Source organism: Engystomops pustulosus, chromosome 2 (genome assembly GCF_040894005.1).
Source record: "Engystomops pustulosus chromosome 2, aEngPut4.maternal, whole genome shotgun sequence".
NCBI classification, from domain to species: domain Eukaryota; kingdom Metazoa; phylum Chordata; class Amphibia; order Anura; family Leptodactylidae; genus Engystomops; species Engystomops pustulosus.
Genome location: NC_092412.1, coordinates 203117346 through 203143750, shown reverse-complemented (window position 1 = coordinate 203143750; position 26405 = coordinate 203117346). Strand labels below are relative to the sequence as shown.

The following is a 26405-nucleotide window of genomic DNA, read 5'->3' as shown; positions in this document are numbered from 1 at the left end:
CCTAGGGTGGGAAATATATTTGTCACAGCCTCCCCCCAGTATATAGATATTTATCCCCCTGCACACCAGTATAGAGCCATCCCCTTGCCCTCCAATATATAGCCAGCCAACCATCTGTCCCTCAGTATATAGCTATCCAGACGCCTGCCACTCAGCATATAACTAGCCAGCCCCTGACTCAACTTTATAACCATATAGCCCCCAGTATATATCCAGCCCCTGCCCCAGTGTATAGCCAGCCACCTCCAAGCATATAGCAAGCACTCAGTATAGAGCTAGCCAGCCTGTCCACAGATTATAGCCAGCCAGCCTGCCCCAATATATAGCCAGCCAACCTGCCCCCAGTATATTGTAAACCAGTACATGCCCCAGTATAAAGCCAGTCAGCTTGCCCCTAGTTTATATCCAGCCAGCCCATGTCCCCATTATATAGACATCCAGTCTGCCCCTAGCATATTGCCAGCCCATGGCGACTGTATACAGCCAGCCAGCCTGCCCCAATGCGTATCCTGCCCCCAGTATATAGCCAGCCAGCGATCCCCCAGTATATAGCCAGCCCCAGTATACCCAGTATGTTGAAAACCTCAGCTTATACTTGAGTATATACAGGACTGGAATACAGGACTGTCTGAAGATAAATGTTCATACTCCAGTTGAGGAAGGACTAATTTCAAATAACCCCTTCTAATTTATATGTGTATATCCTTAAATATATTTAAAGATGATAAAGAAATGTAGTCAGATTATTCAAATACTGACATTGCAGACACTGACAAATTCAAGTTTAGCGGTTAGGAGACCAGAATCTTTCAAGCCTGAAGATATATGGGTTGAAGTAAATTCTGAATAGCAGTAACTTTAACTAGATCCATGTGAGAGCCATCATTTGAGAACCTATAGCTCAGAAAATAAATGAAGTTCTCATTTTTCACACTGGCTTTTTCTTGAACTTAATCTCTGTAGCATAGATATGAGCATGTAATGATTCCTCACATCTTATATGTAGCTTAAAGAGGACTTGTCACCCCAAAAATGACCCCCACCAAATGTGCCCCCCCATAAATCCTCTATCCAGCCCATTTCTCCCCAGCCAGTTGAAAAAAAAATTATGTGTGGTACATTGATTTAAACCAATTTGACCTCTTACTAAATAAGAGGTCAGATTCTCGTATCTTGTGTCTGGGAAGTCGGCCTTATTCATAAGGGGGCCGGTCGACACACCCCCAGCCCGCCCCTGTCAGTGTGGACCTGTAAGAGACGCTGGCAGCATCGCATATATTGTGCAATCACTGCCGGCTCTATGTGATGCGGCCACGCCGCACTGACAGCAGCTGCAGACTTTCTCCTTCACATCGACTGCTGGCCGCGCAGCACTAACATCGGATGCGGCCATGCCAGGGGCTTACACAAAGCGCCGTATTGCAGAGAGCCGGCAGCAGTTACACAATATATGCCGGCTTCTCCTACAGGTCCCCTGTGACAGGGGCGTGCTGGGGGTGTGTCGGTCGGCCCCCTTATGAATAAGGCCGACTGCCCGGACACAAGATACGAGAATCCGACCTCTTATTTCGGATCGGTTTAAATCAATTTACCACACATACATTTTTTAAAAAATGGCTGGGGAGAGGATTATGGGGGGGCACATTTGGTGGGGGTCATTTTCTGGGTGACAGGTCCTCTTTAAGATTTATTGATGTAAACCAGGATATATCAATCCAGAAGATCCCTAAAGATGTCACTCAAAAACTGGGAAACAGCATGGGCACCACGGAGACCAAACAGTATCACCACATAATGCCTGTCCTGTGGATTGAAATAATTTTTCTATTCATCTCCCATGCTGATCGCAATCAAATTTTAAGTATACATTATAGACCTCATACAGATCCATCATAGTAACATAACAAGTGCTGTTGGTAACATCAAACATCTTTAGATTCCACATACTATTTTAATATCATAATTATTCACTTTCTTAAAAAAAAGGTCTACAAAGTTTGCAAAGTATTAAAATAGAAGCTTGGATAAAAAAGGCACACTGGAATTTAGAAGGCAATTGACAGCATGGTTGCTTATTTACTGCTTTAGTATTTTAACGTATAGCATAGTACGAGGCTGCCTTTGGCAGGTTGATGATTGCAGCCAAGATGGCAGCGCCCATGCTCCACTGCCGCAATCATTCATGGATGTTTTTGGTGAGTTTCTGTTTTGTAATACAGAAAAGCCTTACCATATATGGAGAGGCTTAAGCTCTTGAGATATCTCCATATTGGCCAAAAAATGGCATGCTGTGCATGAAGCATTGTTAAAACAATGGGCAATATTTTTATATTAAAATGGAAAAGAGTATACTTGGCACATCCCATAAAAATATCAATACTTTATTCTTCTACATTAACACCTTAAGGATGTGGCCCATTTTCGTTTTTGCATTTTCATTTTTCACTCCCCACCTTCAAAAATCTGTAACTTTTTTTTATTTTTCCATGTACAGAGCTCTGTTTGGGCGTGTTTTTGGCGTAACAAATTGCACTTCATAGTGATGGTATTTGATATTCCATGCCGTGTACTGGAAAGCGGGAAAAAAATTCAGAATGCAGTGAAAATGATAAAAAAAACGCATTTGCGCCGTTTTCTTGTGGGCATGGATTTTACATCTTTCACTGAGCGCCCCAAATCACATGTCTATTTTATTCTTTGGTTCGGTACGATCACGAGGATACCAAATTTGTACAGGTTTTATAATGTTTTCATACATTTAAAAAAATTAAAACCTTCTGTACAAAAAATAAATTCTTCATTTTGCCATGTTCTGGCACTAATAACTTTTTCATACTTCAGTGCATGGAGCTGTGGGTGGTGTCATTTTTTGCGGCTTTTGATGATATTTTTAATGCTATAATTTTGAGGACTGTATGGGCTTTTGATCACTTTTTATAGAATTTTTTATATTTTTCAAAATGGCAAAAAAGTGGCATTTTTGACTTTGGGCGCCAATTTCCGTTACGGGGTTAAGCACCAGGAAAATTTGCTAATATAGTTTGATAGATCGGACATTTTGGGATGCGATGATACCTAAAGTGTTTATGATTTTTACTGTTTATTTATATTATTATTAGTTCTAGGGAAAGGGGGTTGATTTAAACTTTAACTTTTTTTTACTATTTTTTCATATTTAAAAAAAAAAAAATTTTTTTTTTTACCATTATTTTAGATCCTTCAGGGTAATTTAACCCTGCAGGGTCTGATTGCTAATACTATATACTACAATACTACTGTATTGCAGTAAATAGCTATTTTACTATGATTTCTAATAGCCTGCCCTCTGCTGGCTATTAGAAATCATTACACATGGAAAGCCTACGAGTTTTCATGAGACTCTAGGCTGCCATAGCAACCGATCGCCGCCCTCCGATGATGTTCCAGGGGGCAGCGATCGGCCATCCAAGATGGCGGCACGCATATAACTGTAAGTTAACAGGTTAACTGCCGCGATTGGTGCCAGCACCGACCGCGGCAGTGATAGGTGGGTGTTGGCAGTTTTATACAGCCATTACCCGGTGTGTATGGAGAAAGCTCAGCTCGTGAGCTCTCTCCATATACCCTTTGCCGCGCAAGGACGATATAATTCGTCCTCGGTCGGCAAATAGTGCAATGTATGCAAGATGTATTGAATATAAAGTATCCACTATTTGCACAAACAATATGTTTACCTGTATTTTACACTGCCATGCAAAATCTGTAATTAATGATGCTGGATACATTGAATGTAAATAGCTTATGACTGCTACGAGTGTACCTGTAATTCACACTGCTACTAGCCGAACAAGAATGGATACTTTAAACCGGAGATGACAGATCTGATTAATCAGGTGCATGAAACCAATTTAACTGCTTACCATTGTTGTTTTTACTTCCACCATGACTAAGGCTTGAGAGCAAGCTGAAACGTGTAGGTGGGCTGCCTACATGTCACTTCTTTTGCACTTTTTGATATTTGGTATTGATATTTTTATGGGATGTGCCACGTATACTCTTTTCTATTTGGACTATTCTGTCAGCAACACGAGGGCACTCCAAACAAGCTGCCACTTTCCTCAAAGCAAGTTTCTGGATATAAGGGTATGTGAGATATTTCTTTTTGCTTTTCTCTATGTTTTATATTACTCCATACTATCATCTGAGTGGAAAGCTTGAGTTTCCAAATGGATGAGTCTAACTTAGGTTTTTCTCAAGCTCTCATCTGATAGGATTTGTTGCACTTAGGCTACATTCACACTGCCAATGCCCGCCGTACCATAGTACGGCGGGCACACGGCAGTGCCGTGGGAGAGGAGGAGGGGGTAAGTGGCGCTCAACCCGCCCCTCTTTATAGGAATATATGGTGCACGGCAGTATGCAACAGTACGGTGCCGCACATGTGCGCCCATTGCGATGTGTGGGGGAAGTATATATGCCATAGATACGTCCCCTATATGTTCGTGAATATAGCCTTATAGTAACACTTCATATTTTTCAAGGCACAGCATGCTGAAACCCAAAAATGCTGAATTTCTTGAAACATGTTAGGCTGGTTTCAAATGATCTTTCCAATTTGTGGACCATAATAAAATAAAACAATGGTGCTGGCAAAGGTTTTTTTTTTTGCTTGTGTTTCAAGTGAAAAGAACAAAAGGAGCCTGTGTTCTGTAGGGGTTTTTACACTGACGGCACTAAAATAGGAAAATCGGTTGTGTGAAAGAGCCCTCATTTTATTAAACCCTGTAGCTGTCTACATCAACTGGTTGTTTTGTTATTGTTTTAGCATTTCCTTATCAAAATTGAGTAATCCCAAGTTGTTTTTGACATTTTGTGACCATTTACCAAGTAATGTGGGAGACATTTTTTTACCTTCCATAAGTTTCTTGCAAATTTGGCTACATAAACACTGATATTGATCTAAAGTGCTTTTTGCAAAATTTCAATTATACCATGATTTGTAGCATCAGGTCAGAAAATTTACACATTATTTTGGCTATGCACTGAATTTATTAATAATTGAAGTTGGAACAGATGAATCAACAGCAGTGCATCTAAATTTAGTGTTGTGAAAATGGAGGAATGGAGAACAGAAATTCTGTAGAACAGAACATGTTCTGTAATAACCAAATTTGCTTAGCAGAAACAACTTGGTCTAGTAACGGTAGTAGTATAACAATTACTACAATACTAGTTGTGTACAGTGCACTACACTGAATGTTTGTACTATAGAGGTTATTGCAAAAAAATATAAAATAGGTTTATAAAATTGCTGAAGGCATATAATATCTTTATACAAATCTCCTATTTTATAAATAGAATTTTTTAAATTTTAGTTGGTGACGGAGTCCGAGAATGCTGATCTTACATTATGTTTTTATTGCCATTGTGTCGTAAATAAGATGTCCCTGTATTTATCAATCTGTTGTTTTAGAGGTTTTTTTTAATATCCTTTGATGTTCACTGTCTAGTGTGTATAAAATGCTGTGAATTTTCTGTTTCATGCATAACATCATGTCTGACGAAGAGAACTAGTATTCTCGAAAGCTTAACATCAAATATACTCAGTTAGCCTAAAAAATCTATGTATGTAGGCTTTTATTTGTCTTGCTCTGATGGAGGGCTGCAGTGATAGTTGACCTTGTGGAACTTTCTCCCATCTCCCTACTGCATCTCTGAAATACACAGTGATCTTGGGGTTGTTCTTTACTTCCCTCACCAAAGCTCTTTTCTGGCTGGAAGGCTAAGTCGAGGAAGAATTGTGGTTGTCCTAAACTTCTTTTATTTAAGGAAAATGGAGGCCACTGTGCTCTTAGGAACCTTGAGTGTTGAAGAACTTCTTTTGTAACATTGTCTAGGTCTGTACCTTGCCACAATGCTGTCTCTGAGCTCCTTTGACAGTTCCTTAGATCTCATGATTCTCGTGTTCTCTGATATGCACTATGAGCTGTGAGGACATGTATAGACAAATATGTGCCTTTCCTAATCAAGTCTAATGGACAACATGTGAGTTAAATATGAGCAGTTTTTCTAAATTAGCAAAAATATCTATGTTTCTGTTTTTTATGTCAAGATGGGAGGCAAAGTGTACAAAGAGTGAAAAATTTAAATGGGCTGAATACTTTCTCTACCCAATGTATTGTTGACAGTACTGACCCCTTTGTATGGGTAAGAGACACCTTGTTGGTCCCCTAAACTTTATGGGCCCAGGTGCAACCACACCACCACTACCACCAACTTCCATGCTTATGCATATAGTGGTATTTTTACCTTCAATGCATAACCATAATGATTACACTGAAAATTCAGTATATTTGTGTACAGTACATATTGTAAGATATAATCAAATAAATTGAAAGGCATGTATTAAAAGTTGGCTTAGCAGGGTAAATTAAGATCTTTGTCAGTGATATAAAAAGCTGGGATGTGATTTATTTAGTTCATTGTCCCATACAAAGATCATTCCATTAAGTATCTAATTAAAATCTTTGTAATTATATTGTACATTACAGGAATGTTAATAACAATGTATGCACTGTAAAGCGCACGGCAGATGCTAAACACCAGTGAAGCGGGTTGCCTGGCTCTTTATCTGTTAGATCTGTACAAATGCATTTTCAGGAAACATTGCTCGATAGCACTATATTTTCAGATGTGAAGCTTCATTTAAATTGCAGAACATTTCCAACAAAGGTATAAATCAATGACTTATTTAAAAGTTGTTAAAGTGTAAGAGTAACTTCAGTAACTTTCTAATCTATGTCTTCCTCTCAGCCAAGTGGTAAAAGAAAGCCAAGCACTTTAAAACTTGACCTGCTTTACCCTCCCAATTTAAAGTTAAGTTAATTTGTAGTTGAATTAGTTCATCAAAGTGCATTAGAGCATTTTCTTAGCATTCTAAATGTTAAGTTTCTATCAACAGCAGGGTCACTTTTAATTTTGTGCAGCAGGAGTGGAGCACTGTCTGACAGACAGCTACATTTGCCCAAGTGCAGTGAAGAGGCACTCCAAAGTTTATGATTTATTGAGTGCTTTTAAGAAAGGAAATGCAAACGAACAGTAAGCGCATTATTCAGATTTTTTTTTCATAACAAATGCTGGTGGAATTATGTAGCCAAATTAAAAGAAAAATTTCTTACTGTGCATTGCGTTTAATTTTAATTCTACAGAATTTTTCATATAACTTACATTTAAAGTGCAATATGATTGCACAAAGTAATCAAAACACCATACAATTACATTTGCTATATTTGGCATATACAAAAAATGGCTACTTAGTTAACTATTCTGAATAGTCATAGAGATTTATTTATTAGCTCTATGATAATAAGTTGCAATATATAATAATTTTACCAAAATATTTTCATTTTCAAGCATGGTGATTTATTTTCACCATATTAATAATAATCGGCAAGCTATACATTTAAACATGTTTCTGCAAGTGTTTTTTGAGGCCCTAAAAATTTTGTTCATGAATGGCAATAAAATAATAAAGCATCTTTTTTGTGCTGAAGCTCCAGTCTTCCTTGCCAGTCTCTGTTTACTTTACAGTTTATTGATATACTCTACAGTCCACATGACTGGTCCAGCCAATCCAGAGAAGAGAGCAAGGAATTTAGCAAGATGGACCAGAATCTGGTAGACTTGGCTTTAGATGGGGAACTAGGGGGGGGGGGGTAGGCAGATAACTACCCAGAGTTGTTCCTCTAACCATTATTAATTTTGTACCATCCATGCAGTTAAATAATGTTTCATCTTTTTTAATACAAAAAAATGTAAATGTTTAACTGTTCTACTGCTTTGTTTGGTTAAACATATTTTTTTGGGGAAAAAAATCTGTATATGGTCTTTTTGTATCCAAATTCTTGATGAAGTTTTATTAGTTAATAGTAGTTATACTCTCTGGATATAAAGAGTTGATATACTGTACAGTGTAACGGCAGGAATAGTTGTTACTAGTGAATTCCATGACAAATTTCATCCTTGTAATCTTGGTCATTATCAATCCAGCATCACATAGGCTTGTAGACCTCACAGTGATTTATTGGTAGAAATCATGACACCTCATGAGTTTAATTGTAGCTCATTTAGGCCCCTTCCACACTAGCATTGCATTTCACGTCAGGGTGCAATGCGTGAAAAACTGACGTTTTTGGCTGTGTTTTTGTTCCATTTTTCCTTGGAGTCATTAGCGGTTTTGCGTTTTTCACACATCTGCAATGTGTTCTTCACACATATATATTGTTCTTCACATACTATTTTGTTTGCACCGTTCCGCGCGTATCTCCCGACAAGTAAGCAGATGTGCCGAACATCTGTAATCTATTCTTCACTGTGTTTTTCACTTAAATGATCCTGTGTTCACTGTGTTCACTGTTTTTATCCTATTCTTCACTGTTCTTCATTGTGTTTCTTTAATTAAATGCTCTCGAGCAGGGGAAATACTCTTACTCATGTCACCTAGCAACCCATCCATTTAAAACGCATTGCACTTGCATGCGAGTGCAATGCGTTTTTGATGCGTCTCCATAGACTTGAATGGGGCGGGAAAAACGTGCGTAAAATGCAAAAGTAGAGCATGCTGCAATTTTGATGCGCGTCAAAAAAACGCAAATGAGGAAAGGCCCATTGGAAACAATGGGACAGAGTGCAATGCAAGTTCTGCGCGACAAAAGCATGCGCAGAACACGTGCGTGAAATACGCTTGTGTGGAAGGGGCCTAAGTCTCTAATGTCTGCATGAATGTCAGAAGAAGAGTGTTGAGCTAATACTACTTCGTGGTTTGGGCCTAAAGTGATTAATCCAATGCCTGTAGACTAGCACAACTGCCTAGAAAGATATCCTGAGTAAAACTCCTTTCTTTTTTAGAATTTTTTTTGTCCTTGAATGGTTACAACTCCATGAGAAATTAGCTTTAGTTTTTAAATATATTGAACTACATTTTTAAAAAAACATTTTTGGGAAAATTTATTGTCCTACCATTTTCAGCAATTTTATGAAAACCTATCAATATTATGCAATTGATTCAAGAAGTAATTCCAAGGGAATTTGATAACAGGGATCACAGAACACAGATGAGGAAGCCAAGTATATTTTAAGATACCATCCTCCTTCCTTCTGTAACTCCTGTTTCAGAAGGTTTGTTTATATGCAACATAACTAATTTATTGCCTTTGTGTGAGTTGGTGACATTAAGACCTGATTGTTGAGATTGTGTTTGACTGTGATTAACTAGCTACCAATACTGGTTCCATGAATAGGATGTTAACCAATTAGTGTCAGATTTCTGCATTCAATCATTTGACAAGAGGCTTTTAGTCATAAACAGCCATAACTGTTTATACCATAAACAAAGCCCACTGTGTCGCAGCAAATTACATGTCCTCCGAACTTAAACATGGCAAGTTCCTGATTATTTACCCAATGTGGTCAGTAGGAAGATGATTCCAAAAAAATGCTTCTTTCACCATTAAGTTATTTAACCCATATTCTTTCTCATATAATTTTCTATGCAGGATTATTGATGGACTGGACCTAATGCCCTTGGTTCAAAGATCAAATGTCTCATCGGAACACGAGTTCCTCTTCCACTACTGTAATGCATATTTAAATGCAGTAAGATGGAATCCAAGAAACAGTAGGTCTACTTTTATGTTTCCATATAAAACCTTAAGTGATGCCTTAAGTAAATAAAATGGTTATCAAATAGGCTTTAAGCAATGAGAAAAATGACACTCTTTCTCATGTAAAAATTAACACAACCTTGTAAAATAATGAATGGTGATAAATGTGTGGAAGTCATAAAAATTGCCTTATTTTGATTTTTTGTGACTAGATATAAATGTAATGTCTTATCTCTAGATGGCATAAATATTCCATGAAGACAGTTTCATCATCCATCAGTATTTTCATATTCTGAATGCTGAGCTGATTGTTGGGCTCTATAGTTGTTATCTATAGAGGGAGATTTTGGTGTGTACACACTATTACATATAGTGACGAGTGGACCCATAAAAATTCAGGTTCAGCCAAAACCAAATTTTAAAATCCTGTTTGGGTACACCCCACAAGTGCTGGCACCAGTCATGGGTGCTAACTTTTTAAAAGGCATCGGCATAGTCACTAGTGGCATTTGTACCCCTCCAGACACATTTGTGACAGCATTTAAGGGAGGATCGTCATTGGGGACCTACAATCCTCCACAAAATGGTGGCACCCTGAGCTGCTAGCATGCAAGTGCCAGCGGATTTGATTTAGCCTTTTAAATGTCACTGGCAACTTTGAAAGCAGCATTCAAAGAGTTAACACCTGAGTTCAGTCTCAGCACTAATCACATGCATTAATAATCACTAATTACATGAATTCAATGAAAGCTGTGTAATATTTTATTTTAATTCCTATATGATTTGCTATATGACATTCATGGATATTTATATAGAATATAAATAATGGTGGTTCTGATGGGTTTTCTCTCCAAAGAAACAGTTTGGGCAACATAAGGGTTATACATGATGCCAGGAGTTGAGCCATTATAATTAATAGCAGCATCTAAGGTGATTTTGTACACTGATTGTCTTCATGGTAGCCCTGTGGTTTGTTCAAGAACCTGAAGATGCATGATGAAACTGCCTCTCAGAGTCAGGCTATGCAGACAACTGCACTACACTGCAATATATTTTTTAAAAAATGGGCATTCAACTTAGTTCTGATGATATTATTTATTTAATAGCACCTAGTTTATACATACATTACACTACATATCCCTGTATGCCAGGATGATACTTCTGTTCCCAATGCATCTGATTTAAATGTTCAACCATGATTTAATATTAAAGTAAATTAAATATATACTGTATATACAAAAATGTGCCGAAAAAAACCCCAACTTGGCTTATACTCGAGTCAAGAAAAAAAACAAAATGTGTACTCACCCTCCGATGCCCCGCGGCAGGTCCTATTCCATACATCGCGGCCCCGGCATCGCTTCCATGTCGCGGTCCATCGCAGTCTTCATGACATTCTAATGTGTGCGCCAGCACTGGCACACACTATGATGTCAGCAAGCGGCTGACTTCATGGTGCCTGTGATGGACTGGGACAGGGAGCCAATGTCGGAGCCGCAATGGATAAAAGAGGACCCGCCAGGGGACGTTGGAGGGTGAGTACACTTTTTGTTTTTCTCCTACAGGCAGGGGATTGCAGGCTATATACTCGAGGGGGCTGGTAGGCTATATACTCGAGGGGGCTGAAAGGCTATATACACAAGGGGCTGGCTGGCTATATACTACAGGGGGCTGGCTGGCTACATACTGGGGGGGGGCTGTGACCAATGCATTTCCCACCCTCGGCCCATACTTGAGTCAAAAGGTTTTTCCAGTTTTTTGTGTTGAAAATTAGGGGTCTCGGCTTATACTCTGGTTGGCTTATACTTGAGTATATCTGGTACATGTGTGTCATCGTGTGTTGTGTCTTGTAGGTGATACATATTAAGCTCATAAGCCCAATTCCCTATGGGGATACATTGGTATGTACAACCTTTCTAGAAGAATATGGAAATACTATGACTCGAGAATAGGTTCCCACATCTGGTTACCATTATTGTTATACATATACTGCAATGCTACAATACAAGATGATACAAGATGATTTTACTGCACATTTTACTGCCTCCAGCAGAGCACAACATTTGCTATTAAGTGACCGGCATGCGAGCTTCAGAGGGACTCCCAACTGTCATGGCAATGGATCACTGTCCCCCAAAATGGCGGTGCATATGTGCCACCATCATTTAAATTCTGCATATGGTGTTGCCCATGGCATTTGAATTTACCAAGCTGGTAAATGCCAGCACCAAATGTTGGAGGTAGGTGTTTGCTCCATTATACAATGTATGCTCCAATACTTGTCATGTATGAAGAGGGCAACATCCTTCCATCATATGTCATTAAAGTTTCACTTTTCATTAAATCAATACAGAAAAATTGTGATGAAAAGTAAAGCTGCTCTAAAGATATAATTTAAACAAGAGCATAACAGAACTGCAAACTATGGCATGGACATTCAGGTACCAATGGGCCTTGTTAATGAAAGGGTTTGTATCATTAATTCCCAATGTACATTTTATTGTACTATTCTTTCTATTCCTAGCAGCTTGGTTAATAAATATGGTACTTATTAGATCCCTATGAAAATTAAACATTATCATATGTTTAGGAATTTTGATATATTACTTTTTAATGCTATCCTGCTATTAGCTTTCAATATTTAAAAAAAAAAAAATCATAGTACACACTCTTTTTTATAATACACGCTTTGTTACAATATATTTGTTCTTCGATTCGCTAAATTCTATAGCTGTCTAGAATGATTGTTCTGTTCTTCGCTTCAATTTTGCTGTCTAGCAATATTGTACTTTCAATCTATTTAGAAGTGTATTTCGGTACATGTTATTCACTGGTGACAGTGACAGTTTTAACCCCCTGTCCTTTCCAAAAACGGAACTGTATAAATGTCCATTTTGAGAAAGCGGCCAAGAGCAATCACAATGTGTTGACTGTCATATGGATTATAGATGGACAATCTTTGCAATCAGTTTTGTTGCGTAGGATGCTTTTATTTGTCGCCATAACAGTCGTACCTTCCGGAAAGGTTTTATTTGAGATCTTATGTTATTTTAGGATATTTAGCACAAGAATCTATAACCTTTCTGTCATATATAATAGCATACTGGAAAATAACAAGGGAATGAAATCACATGAAAACCATATATATATTTACAGAAGTTTTATTACAGACAAAGCTTTTAAAAAATCTTTGAAGAACCTGAAATATTATAGTGGGGTGCTATAGGTTTAATCCAAGGACAGGTTTTTTCTATAAAATTTGAGAGCCATTTTATCTGTTTCCTGGGAAATGTACCGGGTGCTGGAGTGGGAAGAACATAGTTACTTGTCACCCTCCATCCAGTAGTGAACAAGGACTGGTGGTGAAGCTCAGAGCTCAGTTCTACACTATAATGCCAAAAAATTTCAACTTGACAAAGGGGCCCCATATTGACCCCAAAATGTATTTTATCTTTTAAAACCTCAATAAAATAATTTACAATTTTGCCGAATACGACGATACGTTGCTCAGTGTGTGCCATAACTTGCACTTCTACAGTAGGGTGGTAATAAGGTAAAAGCCTTAGAGGGATCCTTTAAAAGTTTTTGTTTTATTATGAATCTTAATCTGCCGGAGGTAGTGCAGACCAAACTCCCTGAGAGAACAATGCTGTTTATTGTTAGACTTGTCAAGTTCAAGTACTTAGGGGCTAAAATTTGGCCTAGGTTAGGCCAGGAATTTTGAGCTTATGATTTTGTTTTGTGCAACCTTTGAATTAAAGCTGTGTTCAGTCAATTAGATTCGATAACCTGCTACTTTGTTTCTCCAAAAAAATCTGCTGAAGTAAATTTCAGACTAGCTGAAAAACTATTTACAATAGCTGCACTTCTCTTTTATACCCAGTATGTGTTAATATTTTAACCCTTTAAGGACCTCATCATTTTTTGTTTTTTCATTTTTATTTTTCACTCCCCACAATCAAAAATCTATAACTTTTTTTTGTACATAAAGAGCTCTGTGACAGCTTGTTTTCTGCGTAACAAATTGGACTTCATAGTGACTGTATTGAATATTCCATGTCGTGTAATTGAAAGTGGGAAAAAAATTCAAAATGCAATGAAATTGGTGAAAAACCGCATTTGCAGCGTTTTCTTGTGGGCTTGGAATTTATGGCTTTCGCGTTGCACCACAAATAACATGTCTACTTTATTCTTTGGGTCAGTGTAATCATGGGCATAACAAATTTGTATAGGTTTTATAATGTTCATACATTCATACATTTACAAAAAATAAAAACTTGTGTTTTTTTTTGTTTGATTTTGCCATCTTCTGGCGCTAATAAATTTTTAAAAACTTTTATGTACAGAGCTGTAGGTGGTATCTTTTTTTTCTGATGAAGTTTTCAATCCTGTTTTTTTAGGACTGTACGACCTTTTGATCACTTTTTATTGCTTTTTTTTATACTTTTCAAAATGGCAAAAAAGTGCCATTTTCGACTTTGGGATTTTCCATTACGGGGTTAAATGCAGTGAAAAATGATTATTAAATTTTGATAGATCTGGCATTTTCTGATGCGTCAATACCTAATAGGTTTATGATTTTTTCTGTTTATTTATATTTATATCAGCTCTAGGGAAAGGGGGGAGATATGAATTTTTAAGTTTTTTTATCCTAAATTTTTTTTAAACTTTTTTTAATCTTTACTTTTACTTTTTTTCAGACTACCTAGTGTGCTTTAACCCTAGGTTGTCTGATTGATCCTACAATATACTGCCATACTAATGTATGGCAGTATATGGGGATTTTCCTCCTCATTCATTACAATGTGCTGATGTACGTTGTAATGAAAGGGTTAAAACGAGACAAATTCGGGTCTTTGGAAGACCCGAAGCTGTCATGATGATGGATCATTGCTTCCCGATGACGTCACGGGGAGCGACGCTCCTCGGCAAGATGGCGGCACAAATGCGGCAGCTTTGCTGGCGGTGATGTGCTGGTTAACACCCGCGATTGGTGCTATAGCCAATCGCAGATGTTACCAGTAAGTCTTTACTGTGATATGCAGTCAAGACTTACTGACTATTGAGAGGCCTCAGCCCGTGAGCCCTCTCCATGCACCCGCAGCCGACCCGTGACGTGCCATTATGTCACGGGTCGTGAAAGGGTTAAACTGTGGCATTGTCTATTTTAAATACTATATAAAGGGAAATATGGTGAATCTTAATGAATTTGAAAATAGAGAATTTTCATTTGTATTAGCAACATGATAATAAACATTTACTTTAATTGAATTTGTTCATTTGGGAAATCTTTCCATAGCTTTTTCTAATTTAGTCATTAATGTGGATCTTTTTATTAATTGAAAACAATAAAATCAAGATTGAGACTTATTTGTCAATGCCAAATGGTAAAAAAAGTCTTTAAAATACATCATGATTTTGATGTGAATTTTTCTTAACGGTAAAGCTTTATATACTGCTTATACTATTATACCCCCAGTATATAGCCAGCCAGCTTTCTTCCCCCTTGTATATAGTTAGCCAGCCCTCTGCCCCCAGTATATACCCTGTTAGCCTCCTGCCCCCCCCCCCGCAGTAAACAGCCTGCCAGACCCTGCCACCAGTATATAGCCAGTTAGCGCCCTCATATATAGCCCACCAGCCACATAGTATATAGCCTGCCAGACCCTTACCCGAATTACATAGCCTGCCAGACCCCAGCTGCCAGTATATAGCCTGCCAGAATTCTGCCCAAAGTATATAGCCTTCCAGCCCATATCCACCAGTATATAGCCAACCCCCTGCCTTTATTATATAGTCAGTCAGTCCCCTGCTCCCAGTATATACCCTGCCAACCCCCTACCCCTGGTATATAGCCTACCAGCCCCTTACCCCCAGTATATAGCCTACCAGCTCCCTACCCCTAGTATATAACCTGCCAGCCCCTTGTCCCTAGTTCATAGCCTGCCAGCCACATGCCCCCAGTATATAGAGCTGTTAGCCCCCTTCCCCCCAGTATATAGCCTGCCAGCCCTATGCTTTCAATCTGCCAGCCTGCCATCCTGCTTCCTCAGTATATAACCTGCCAGTCCCCTAACTTACTAACTTTTCAATGCCCCCGTATGTCCTCTTATTGATTCCCCCAGCAATGATTCCGTTCACACTGGCCATGCACACACTATGATGTGAGCCAGTGGCTGAGATAATAATGTGTTCCTGGGCAGTGACAGCTTTGTGCACATTGGCTGAGTACACTCTATGATGTCCGCAAGTGGTTCACTTCATAGTGTGTATGCGGCCAGTCATTGCTGCCCATGCACAGGAAGAGGCCCTGCAGGGGCATCGGGTGGATGAGTATTAAGTTTCTTATATATATATACCCAAAATTTCTGCTGAAAAACTTGACTTATACTTGAGTATATATGGTAATTGATCCTGTTTTTACTTACATAGGCCCAATGCATGTTAGTAGAAATTAAATTTAAGTTATCGGTCCACACCAGCCTCTTTTTGTCCTATGATTTGGTATTGTTCAGTGCTGTAGTTCTTTTGAAAGGATGTTCTAGACAACCCTTCTGAGAGTTAAGCAACGTATAGCATTTGATCCTAAAATCTGTCTCACCGGGCTTTTGGATGAAGACATCTGGCCACCAGAATTCTTCTTAGGAAACCTTGTCCATGGCCTGTAAGGCAATTGCCCTTTGTTGGATGGGCTTCTGTCCTCCATGTATAGCCCAATGAAAGAAAATTCTCTACAAACAAAGAACTCACCCATAGTAATTCAATAAAATCTGGGACAAATTGTTTAACTCTCCATTGACTCTTTATACTACTGAATCTGCTTTGCATGGAGAACATCCTTTGTAGTTTCTAAATTATGAGCTTATATAATATCTACAGTGGTAGCTTCTATTCTTGAGATTGTATAAGATGTGAAGGATTTTTCACCTGGAACCTGAATATGTAAAAGTATTTGCCTTTTTAATTTGTGATACAGAATGTACACTTATTTTGCATGGTGTGGAAGTAAGCACTTGATATAATGTTTTGCTCCCTTCTTTCAAATAAATGAGTGCAATAAAAAGGAGCAAGAGAATGTAAATTTATGAAAAAAAACTTCTTTACAATTTTTGCAGACATTCCAGCAGTAATGACAAGTCCTCTTTAAATTTGTATGCGTAAAAGCAAGATATTTTGCATCATGTGGGGAAACTAACAGATGTTACTACTTGAGTCGTAAAGCAAACAAAGCTGCTTGTATAGATTGTTTGAAAACAACAGTGGATGTGTTTCCCTTGGATGTATCATAGTTTAATTAACTTGTCAATGATTTGGTTCTCTTTGCTTAATACAGAGATTTGCTAGTAAAGGTTGAACAGATTGGTTAAGACCTAAATGCTTACATTTCCATTTAAACAGCTCAATAGCTTGCTCTGGATTACAGTGCATGCCCCTGTAATGTTAAAACTTGACATTGTAGGTAATATATTGCTATGTATTAGCAGTTCCTATACTTTCTACACGTAGGCGTTTTCATCTTTCTGCCAGTTTTTTTGTACTTACGGGCAAGGATAATAATATAGTAGTAATGCATTGAGTGAAATGCTTTATAAAACCTTGTTCTGCCTTAGTATCTATAAATAAACATGATACAATAAAATAGAATTTTGTTAACCTTAAAATAAAAAAATAATGATTTTCCATTACGAAGTGTTTGGAACTACCTGTTGCGTCAGTGGGTGTAAAAAAATATGTTGTTAAATTTAAGAAAGCAATTTTAAGTTTTTGAGAAAAATGTATTCTTCTACTTTAAAGAGTGAATTATCTTATGCTTAACTATAAAAGATTCTGTGATCAAGATTTTTAAAATTGATTATTTGTCCTTAAGACAGGTGTTCAATATAAGGTCGGTAGAGGTTCAACACCTGCCACCACTGAAGTGTGCTCCTTTGAGCATTGCTTCCGCTTCAACTACCGGGCACATCTATTTGTCATGTGGCCTGATTGTAACTGATGGTCTTAGTATAAGAAGCTGTACTCTGTATGGCATTGTGCTTAGTAGGAAGTGAAATAGTTAAGCTGTGCTCACCAGAAAGTTTTACTTACGAGATCTCAAATTTCTGTTCTCATCTTTATTCTGGCTACCATGATTACCATGATCATTATCATGATCCTTTTTGGACAAAACACGTTGGTTTGATGTGTTCATACCCATGAAGTTATGTTATATGTGGATTTTAAAATGGAACCAATAAACTGAGAAGTGTTTTTATGAATCCTGTGGACGTGCTGGAGTATCCATTCCATTGCATGTTTATTCTGGTACAGTTGACTGCTATAATCAGCTGATTGGTTGGGATTTGTTGAATACCCAACAAGATGTTGATTGGCAGGTTATCAGTATGGCTACCATGGTATACCCTTTTGAAGTTTGCTTCCTATGGACATCATTCTTTTTCTTATTTATTTACTATAGATTTGTTATTAGTTTCTGTGGAGGATATTCATGTCAAGCATCGTAAAAAGAACCAGTAAATTGTCCCACCCTTTTCTTTCCCAGTGTGTCAGCTCACAGTAACCAGCTTTACTTTATTCATCTGTTTCTACTATCTATTGGCGTATTAAGGTTGCAATTTTTTTATAGATTATTGGCCTTCCACGGGTCTTCAGTTTTACATAGGGGTTTACCTTATCTTCTCCATGATGTAGGGATATAATGGTGATCATGATAACTTTTTCCCATAGACTTGTATGTAAAGATTATACGAGGGTGCTTTAATAAGCACCCGTGTTAGAAATAAAGACACCATTTTTTCCCAAATTTTTTTTTTCAAAATAGTCCCATTTTAAAAAGATACACTTCTGCGAATATTCCTGCAATTTTTTTTAACCCCTCTTAAAGATAGGATTTGTCGAACTCTCAGCAAATGTTAGGGAACAAGAAAAAGTCACAGGGAGCCAGATCGGGTGAATACAGGGGGTGCGGCAGAAATTCATTAAACAATTCATGCAGTTTGGCGGCGACAACTCCGGATAAATGTGCTGGTGTGTTATTGTGTTGAAGCAGCACCTTCTTTTTTGCCAGATGCGGCTGTGACTCAATTTTTTGTTGAAGCAGTCCAATAACTCATTGAAGTATTGTCCAGTGATCGTTCTTCCTTTTTCTAAAAAATCCATGAGGATGACGCCGTTTGCATACCAAAAATCGTCTCCACAAGCAGATTCACTGGTAGAAATCCATTGTTTTGATTATTGCTTAGTTTCTGGTATGTAATGGTGAATCCAGGTTTCAAAGACGGTGACAACTCAATGCAAAAATTTCCTAGGATCTCGTTTAAATTGCTCCAAAAATGGCTTCAAAGTTAAAAGCCCCCAAGCTGGACTCTCTTTTGGATTATAATAGGTATATGGGAGTGGTGGATTTGTTGGACCAGGTACTTCAGCCATATAACGCCCTGTGGAAGTCGAGGGTGTGATACAAGAAGCTGGCCATGCACATCATGCAGATGGCACTGTATAATGCTTACATGTTACATCGATGTGCAGGTCAGAGAGGAACTTTCCTGGAATTTCAAGAGGTGGTAGTCAAGCAGTTGATTTTTAGAGACCAGGATAGGGGGAGTGGTAGTATGTCTAAAAGCAAGGCCACTTCATGTATTGTACCAGAGCAGGAGAAGTTCCCCAAACTACCAGCAAGGGAAGGACACAGAAGAGGTGCAGGGTATGTTTTTTGGGGTCTTTGTCTCCTGTGGCAGGAGCTGGGCACAAGATGATATAGTGGATATTTTTTACTATGCACTATCCATTATCCATCATCCTTGCGGTCCACCTGTGTGGTTAAAATGCTCACTATACCCCTAGATTTATTTATGGAGGGGTGTAGTTTCCAAATACGGTCAGTTCTCAAGGCTTTCTACTGTACTGATCCCTAAGGGCATCTCTAAATGTTTTATGGTGGCAAAAATGTTTTTTTAAATGCCTGTGCTCCAAATGCCATTCTCTTTTGAGTCCTGCCGTGTCTCTATCTTGTAGATTATTGCCACGTACCCAGGAGAGTCTGCATGAAGATTTTTGGGCTGTTTGTCTCCAGTGGCATGAATAAAAAGTGAAAAGGGTGCTCCAAAAGCTAAATTTTACTTGTCCCTTCTCAGGCCTGCCATGTCCCCTGCCTCTAGACTATTGCTATACATGGGGTATTTCCATACCCATAATAACCCACAGAATAATTTTTGGGGTGTTTATCCACAACGGCATGAGTTGGGCACAGGTCTGCCACCTGCTGATCATTCATCCTTATAATCAGGTGCGCCTTATAATCCGGTGTGCCTTATATATGAACCTAGACATTTAAGCAGCCATTTATTGATGGTGCTCCTTATATTCCGAATAATATGGTACATTTGGGCCAGCATCTGAGGGGTTAAAATTTTCATACAACCCTAGGTAAATTCTTTCCTAAAATGGGGTCACTACTTGGGGGTTTCTATTGCACTAGTACCTCAGGGGCACCTCAACACCAGTCTAGTGACAAGGGTGCTGCAAAAGCAAAATTTCAATGTAATTTTGCAATGTAATTTTTTTAAATTTTTTCCTAAATTATTTAATTTTTGCCCCCCAAAAAAGAAACTTATCACCAAAATGACACTACTAACATAAACTACAATGTCTCACAAGAAAACAATCTCAAAATTACAGGGATATCGAAGAGACACTGGTCAATTTTTTTTAAAAAAGGACTGAGCCTTTACTTACAAACAGGCTGTGTCCTTAAGGAGTTAAGTAATGTAATGTGGTCTTGTTAACCTATACTGTTCTGTAAGTGTTTGTTTGCAACTAAGGAACTAGTAACATGTAAGATTGTACCTCTTGTAGTGTATATATGTATCTATAAAGTGATGCCTGTCTCTGTGTGCAACAACTGTCTGAACACTATGTACAAAACAATTCCCCCAAGGGAATTAATAAAGTGCTGTCGATTCGTATAATGGTAGAGGCTAACAGAACCCATGATGGTGGTCTAAACTTACGCTATATGCACACTATCGACATGTGCTTGTTGTATTATTCACAGCTGGCACACATCCCCATATCTTTCTATGTGGTTATGTAAATGGATGTGAATTTTACTGCAATGTGCCACAGGTCTATCAGCCTTTCAGGGTTGGGGGCGAGTGAGGTGCTGGAGGTCATGCGGGCTACTCCCAGGAAAAACAAGAAAAGCCTAAAATAAATGACCCCCTATATTTGAATATATTCTGGACTTTTCTAGACTTTTGTGTATGGATTTGCTTCAGGAGTTATGTTTTCGAGAATACCTGTAGTTTCATGGATACCGATCAGGATAATGTATCACCTTGTGATCACTTTTCATTATTTTTTTCTTGTATAGTGTAAAACCTAGTTTTTTACTTTTGCGTTATAACTTAAATACTTTGGAATCAAAGTACTAAATTCACTAAATGCAGTTTGCCTGTGTATTGGGCCAGATTCATGATTTCTGGCACCCGTTCTTCATTAATCTGGTGCCTTCTGCACTGCTCTGACAAACTGCACCATTTTTTTTTTGGTGCACTTTTAACATGAACCATGTGACACAATTCTTTTGGACGGTTTGACTGAGCACCAGCCCCCTAATTTGTGGTGCAGACATTTCTTTAATACCTGTGCAAGCAGTTTGTCCAAAGTAAGACAGAAAATTGCGCCCAGCCCTTAGCAAATGTGCTCTTGTGCATAGGGCAGGAAGACACAGTTTTCATTACTTTTATGAATTTTGTTTTACATAAAGACATGTAATTTTAACTTTATTTTTTATGTCTCAAACTTTTATTTTATATTTACCTTTTTAACCCCTTAACTTTATACAGCGCGTGTCGGGTGCGGGTACATGGAGAGGGCTCATGGGTGCTATCCTATCATTGCCGGCGGCTTCAAATAGCATGGGCGCCGCCATCTTGGTGATGATTGCCACTCCCCATGACGTCTTCCAAAGACCTGAGGCTGTCTCGTTTTAACCCATTCATTTCAATGTGCGATTTGCACATTTTAACGAATGAGGCTGAAACTCCCCATATACTGCCATACTGCAGTATGGCAGTATGTGATGGGATCAATCAGACAACTTAGGGTTAAAGTAACCTAGGGATCTGAAAAATAGTGAAAAAAAATTATGATAATAAAACCTAAAAATTCAAATCAACCCCCTTTCCCTAGAACTGATATAAATATAAATAAACAGTAAAAATAATCAACACCATAAGTATTGCCATGTCTGAAAATGCCCAATCTATCAAAAAATATTAACGGTTCTTCACTGCGTTTAACTCTGTAAAGGAAAATAGCGCCTTTTTGTCATTTTGAAAAATATGAAGAATTCAATAAAAAGTGACCAAAAGGTTGTTCAGTCCTAAAAATAGTAGCATTGAAAATGTCATCAAAAGTCACACTTTGTGACACCACTGACAGCTCCGTATACCAAAGTATGAAAAAGTTACAAGCGCCAGAATATGGCGAAATTAAAAAAAAAAATTTGTACAGGTTTTAATTTTTGAAAAATGTATGAAAACGTTATAAAACCTATGCAAATTTGGGTATCCCTGTGATTGCAGCGACTCAAATAATATAGTAGACATGTCATTTGGGGCACACAGTAAAAGCAGTAAAATCCAAGCCCACAAGAGAACGGGGCAAATTTTCACCATTTTCACTGCATTTGGAACTGTTTTCCAGCTTTCCAGTATACAACATCACTATAAAGTGCAATTTGTTATGCAGAAAACAAGCTTTCACAGAGCTCTTTACGTGTAAAAATAAAAAAGTTTTTTTGAAGGTGAGGAGTGAAAAATGGAATTGAAAAAACAAAAAAGGGCCAGGTTTTTAAGGGTTTAATGTTCCTTGTGCACCCATGATCCCTCAAAATATATTGCAATATTGTTTGTATAATATAATATTATGATATATAATAGATATACCGTTCTAAATGCTTCAGTTATGGGAGGGTTCTAAATGTGGGACAGTATTTTTCTTAATAATTAAAATAAAAAAAAACCTTTGATGTTCAAACAACAGGAGGTAATAACCTTGAAATCAGAGCTAGCTGTTTTGCTAGATTACATTTGAAGCATTACCTTTTCTATGGTTTAGAGCTGCAAATTATAGATTTAATTCAGTATTGACTTTTGTAAAGATCCAACATACCTGCGCTATATTTTCTACATTAGTGCTTCCACTGTGTAGAGATGGAATAACTTGACATTTGTGGGCTTCTTAATGTTTTTTAAAGAAACTATTAGAGGTTTCTGATTAGTGGTTCCGCAGATGAAAAGAAAATACAGATATGATCTCATCACCTTTTATTTCTAAGAGCAAAAATAAATAAGATAAAGTAAATGATTTACAACTTATAATAAAGATGTGCATATATTGTCAACATATCCCAGCCAGGATGGTTATTCCTGTCATTTTTCCTAAAACAACTGTACATTACAATTGTGTTGATGCAAGACCTATACCTGTACCATCATTTTAAGGTGCCATTTATAGTAAACAGCCAAAATAGGTTAAGTTTAACCCATTAAAACCAACCACAGCATGACAGTGATTAGAAGGGGTGCAATCCCTCTCTGCTCCACAGAATCCAGAGGCCATAGAAAGGACCTAGCTTTGCCATCTATGGATATAGATTGTTTCTTACAGCAATATTTAGAGGCAAAATGCATTATGATACAAGATTGATTTAGAAAAGTGTGAGGATCTGAAACAGAAAGTATATTGGAAAATTGTATCATTTTTCATCATTCAAACAATAACAATAATTTGCCGTATTAAGAATACCCCTTTAATGATGAGGCTTGAAAAAGCTTTTATGACAGTGAATTTTTAGCTAATTTGCAGACATATTGGTTTAGGGGACCTAACTTTATTTTTTGGAGTGCTTCCATAAAAATGAGTTTTTCCATAACTCATAGGGGCACATTTACTAAGGTGCTTGTGTCTGACTTTGCACATTCTTTTATGTGCAAACTGCTTGCACATGTAATTAAGAAGTTCCTGTGCCACATATGTGGCTCCCGCAACCCTTTTGTGTAGCAGCTGCATTCTTCTTCAAGTGACATAAATTTCATCACTGAAATGGGCATTCTTGTGCACAGTCCGACAGAGTCCGGATTCATTGCAAATATAAATACATATTTATGTACATTTAATTTTATATATATTATGTGTGTTTTTTAACTATATATGTTAATTATAAGATAAAGACAGGAGGTTACCCTGATAGTCTAGGTATGAGAAGGGTAAAAGTCAAATTTATTGTAAATACATCTTAAAACAAACCATTTTACAATTAGACATATGAGACAATATCCCTGGCTAGAAACGGTGTGGGTTAAAGTCAAAATATTCTGCCATATCTTTCAAATGAAGAGACATTCATTTAAATGCTGTATAAACATGGGGGGATCCAGACAAATGTACATCAAATTGCACTTTTATGGGTACTGTAGTCAATTCCCACATATACATAGGATGTCTTGAATATTATTAATTAACACACGTGCCCTTACCCATGGACGGGACCACACGTGGAAGGGTGGTCGTATCCAAGTATCTCTGATTATTTTCTGTGAGAATAATGGCTCATGCACCTGTGTGACATTAAATGACCATGGATAGATTTCTATCCGCTTGAAGTAAACATAGAAGCTTTCTATAGAAGGACAGCAAGCAAAGATCGAGAAAACCATGAGAATAGATACAGAAAGTATATTGTACAATTGTATAACTTTAACTTATTCAAACTAGATCATTTATGTGCTGAAAGTGGACAAGCCCTTTAATTCCACAGGGCCATACATTAACAAATTTTGTCCAAATTTACCTTCTTATAGCAGTGTTAGATCTCAATAGATCACAGTCACACACTGTTTTTTTAAAAATATTATTTATGATAGAATATAAAAAGTTGTTATAATAAAAGTTTTTCTACATCATCTTTGCATAGTTTATCATGAACCAAGAGCCACTTGTGTTTTTATCTCATGCTTAGTTGAGCACCAATAAAATCTAATTAAACTGCATGAGGCATGGGCAGCGCACAGCAGTACAGTGACCATTACAGCAATATGCTTCAAAGAGCACATGGACTGTGAAATGTCCATAGTCATTTGGAATGAAGCGAAAAGACCTTCTTGAAATAAATCTACTGTTAAGTTATCAGCCTCGCAATGGCTACTTAACTCCAGCTACAGCCCATTCCTGAAAGAAAGTTTACTTGCAACATTTTGGGAGGCATAATTGTATGAGGTATTTTGCAATTCAGTTTTACTTTCCAATTTCTCTGATGGGATTTAAAAATAATGCAGTCAGCAAAAAATTCTTTATTTTTTTTCATCAGTCATACAACAATGAGTATATTTTTTACACTATATTTATAACTACTTGATATTACAAAATAGGCTTCAGTTGGTTATGGAGCACAAGATATGTTCCAAAAACTTGAACACTGGAAAACTGGCAGATAAAATCAGTATTTCTGATATTGTTGCTAATTTTACGCCCACCAAACCCACTATGAGTGTGATGGGATGTGGACCTGAACTACAGGAGGCGTTTGGGATTGTGAAGACCCAGGCCCAGTGTATTTACTATAGGCTTTCAATAGAAAACTGTCATTTAGTACACCTGAAATCTCTGCCAGGTCTGACCTTGTCTAAAAATATGTCAAATTTGTTGTACATTTCTCCCATTATTTTTCCCCATTCATACTGTTACACCTATATCAGAGTCTGCTGCAGTTTATATGGTCAGGCTGAGAAGATGCTGATTTCTCCTGGTTCACTTCAGTCAGTGGTCTGAACTGTGCTCAAGTGGCCTGGCAGCTGATTGAATCTACCTCACCAAGCTCTCTGCAAGCTTTGCCCTGGTCTAGCAGGGGTTAACATGCTGAGATTCTCAGAGCTCTTCCACTTTCATCTGGAGGAGACATCCCACTCTAATAAATACCTTGTGTATGCTATACGCTTAGCTGGTTGTATTCTTTTGCTAGCTCTTTTGTCCACACGTCATTCCTAAACTTCTTTCTGATATTTGCCTTTTTTCTAGACTATTCTTTATGTATGTGATTTTGTACCATTTTATGCCATTTCAGTTGTGACCCAGATTGATGACCACCCTAATTGAGTTTGTTTGTCTTGTGCTCTATCGATTTTGACTTCCTTGAGTCCAGTGTCCCCATCACAAATATATTTTCCATCAGCCATTTTCTTACGTTTGTTACACAGTGTAGCTCTTATTGTAGGAGTTAATAGCATTTTCAAGCAAATGTGGTCCAACTCCTCTTGTTCAATCTTGTCCAAAACTCATTGGAGGAATTTATTAATCCACTTGTGCCAGAGTTTGGCATAACAAAGTCTCTAATGCCTAGCACCACACATATCAATGCTTCTAGACCTTTTTTGACACTTTTCTGACTAATCTAAGAGGATGTGAACTCTGGAAAAGGGGAGTATGTCTGTGTGGAAATTAGTGTGCCAAAAAAATTAGACTCAACTAATGGTACGTCTAAAGTAACACTGGGTAGTCTTACACTGCACCAGAATTTATCATCACATTGATAAATCTGGCGCAGCAAAAGACTAGTGTTTTCTAGCTCTAGACTGGTGTACACATTGATAGCTGAGGGGCAATAGCTGACTAAATTAGATCACTGTGTCAGGAGTAGACATGCAAGTTATGGGTGCAAATTGAGTCCGTTACCTTTCCTAACATGTCCTCCAGGGACTATTTCTG

The 26405-nt window shown here is 37.7% G+C and overlaps 1 protein-coding gene across 4 annotated transcripts in view; it reads left to right on the top strand.

The window, feature by feature from the left end:
• The window catches only part of STS (steroid sulfatase), a 137073-nt gene that overhangs the window by 78805 nt on the left and 31863 nt on the right, over positions 1–26405 (top strand). For all 4 annotated transcript variants that reach the window (XM_072137852.1, XM_072137853.1, XM_072137850.1 and 1 more), the window contains one exon: positions 9534–9655. In XM_072137852.1, coding sequence (XP_071993953.1) covers positions 9534–9655 — 122 coding nt within the window. The remainder of the gene's footprint in view (positions 1–9533; positions 9656–26405) is intronic.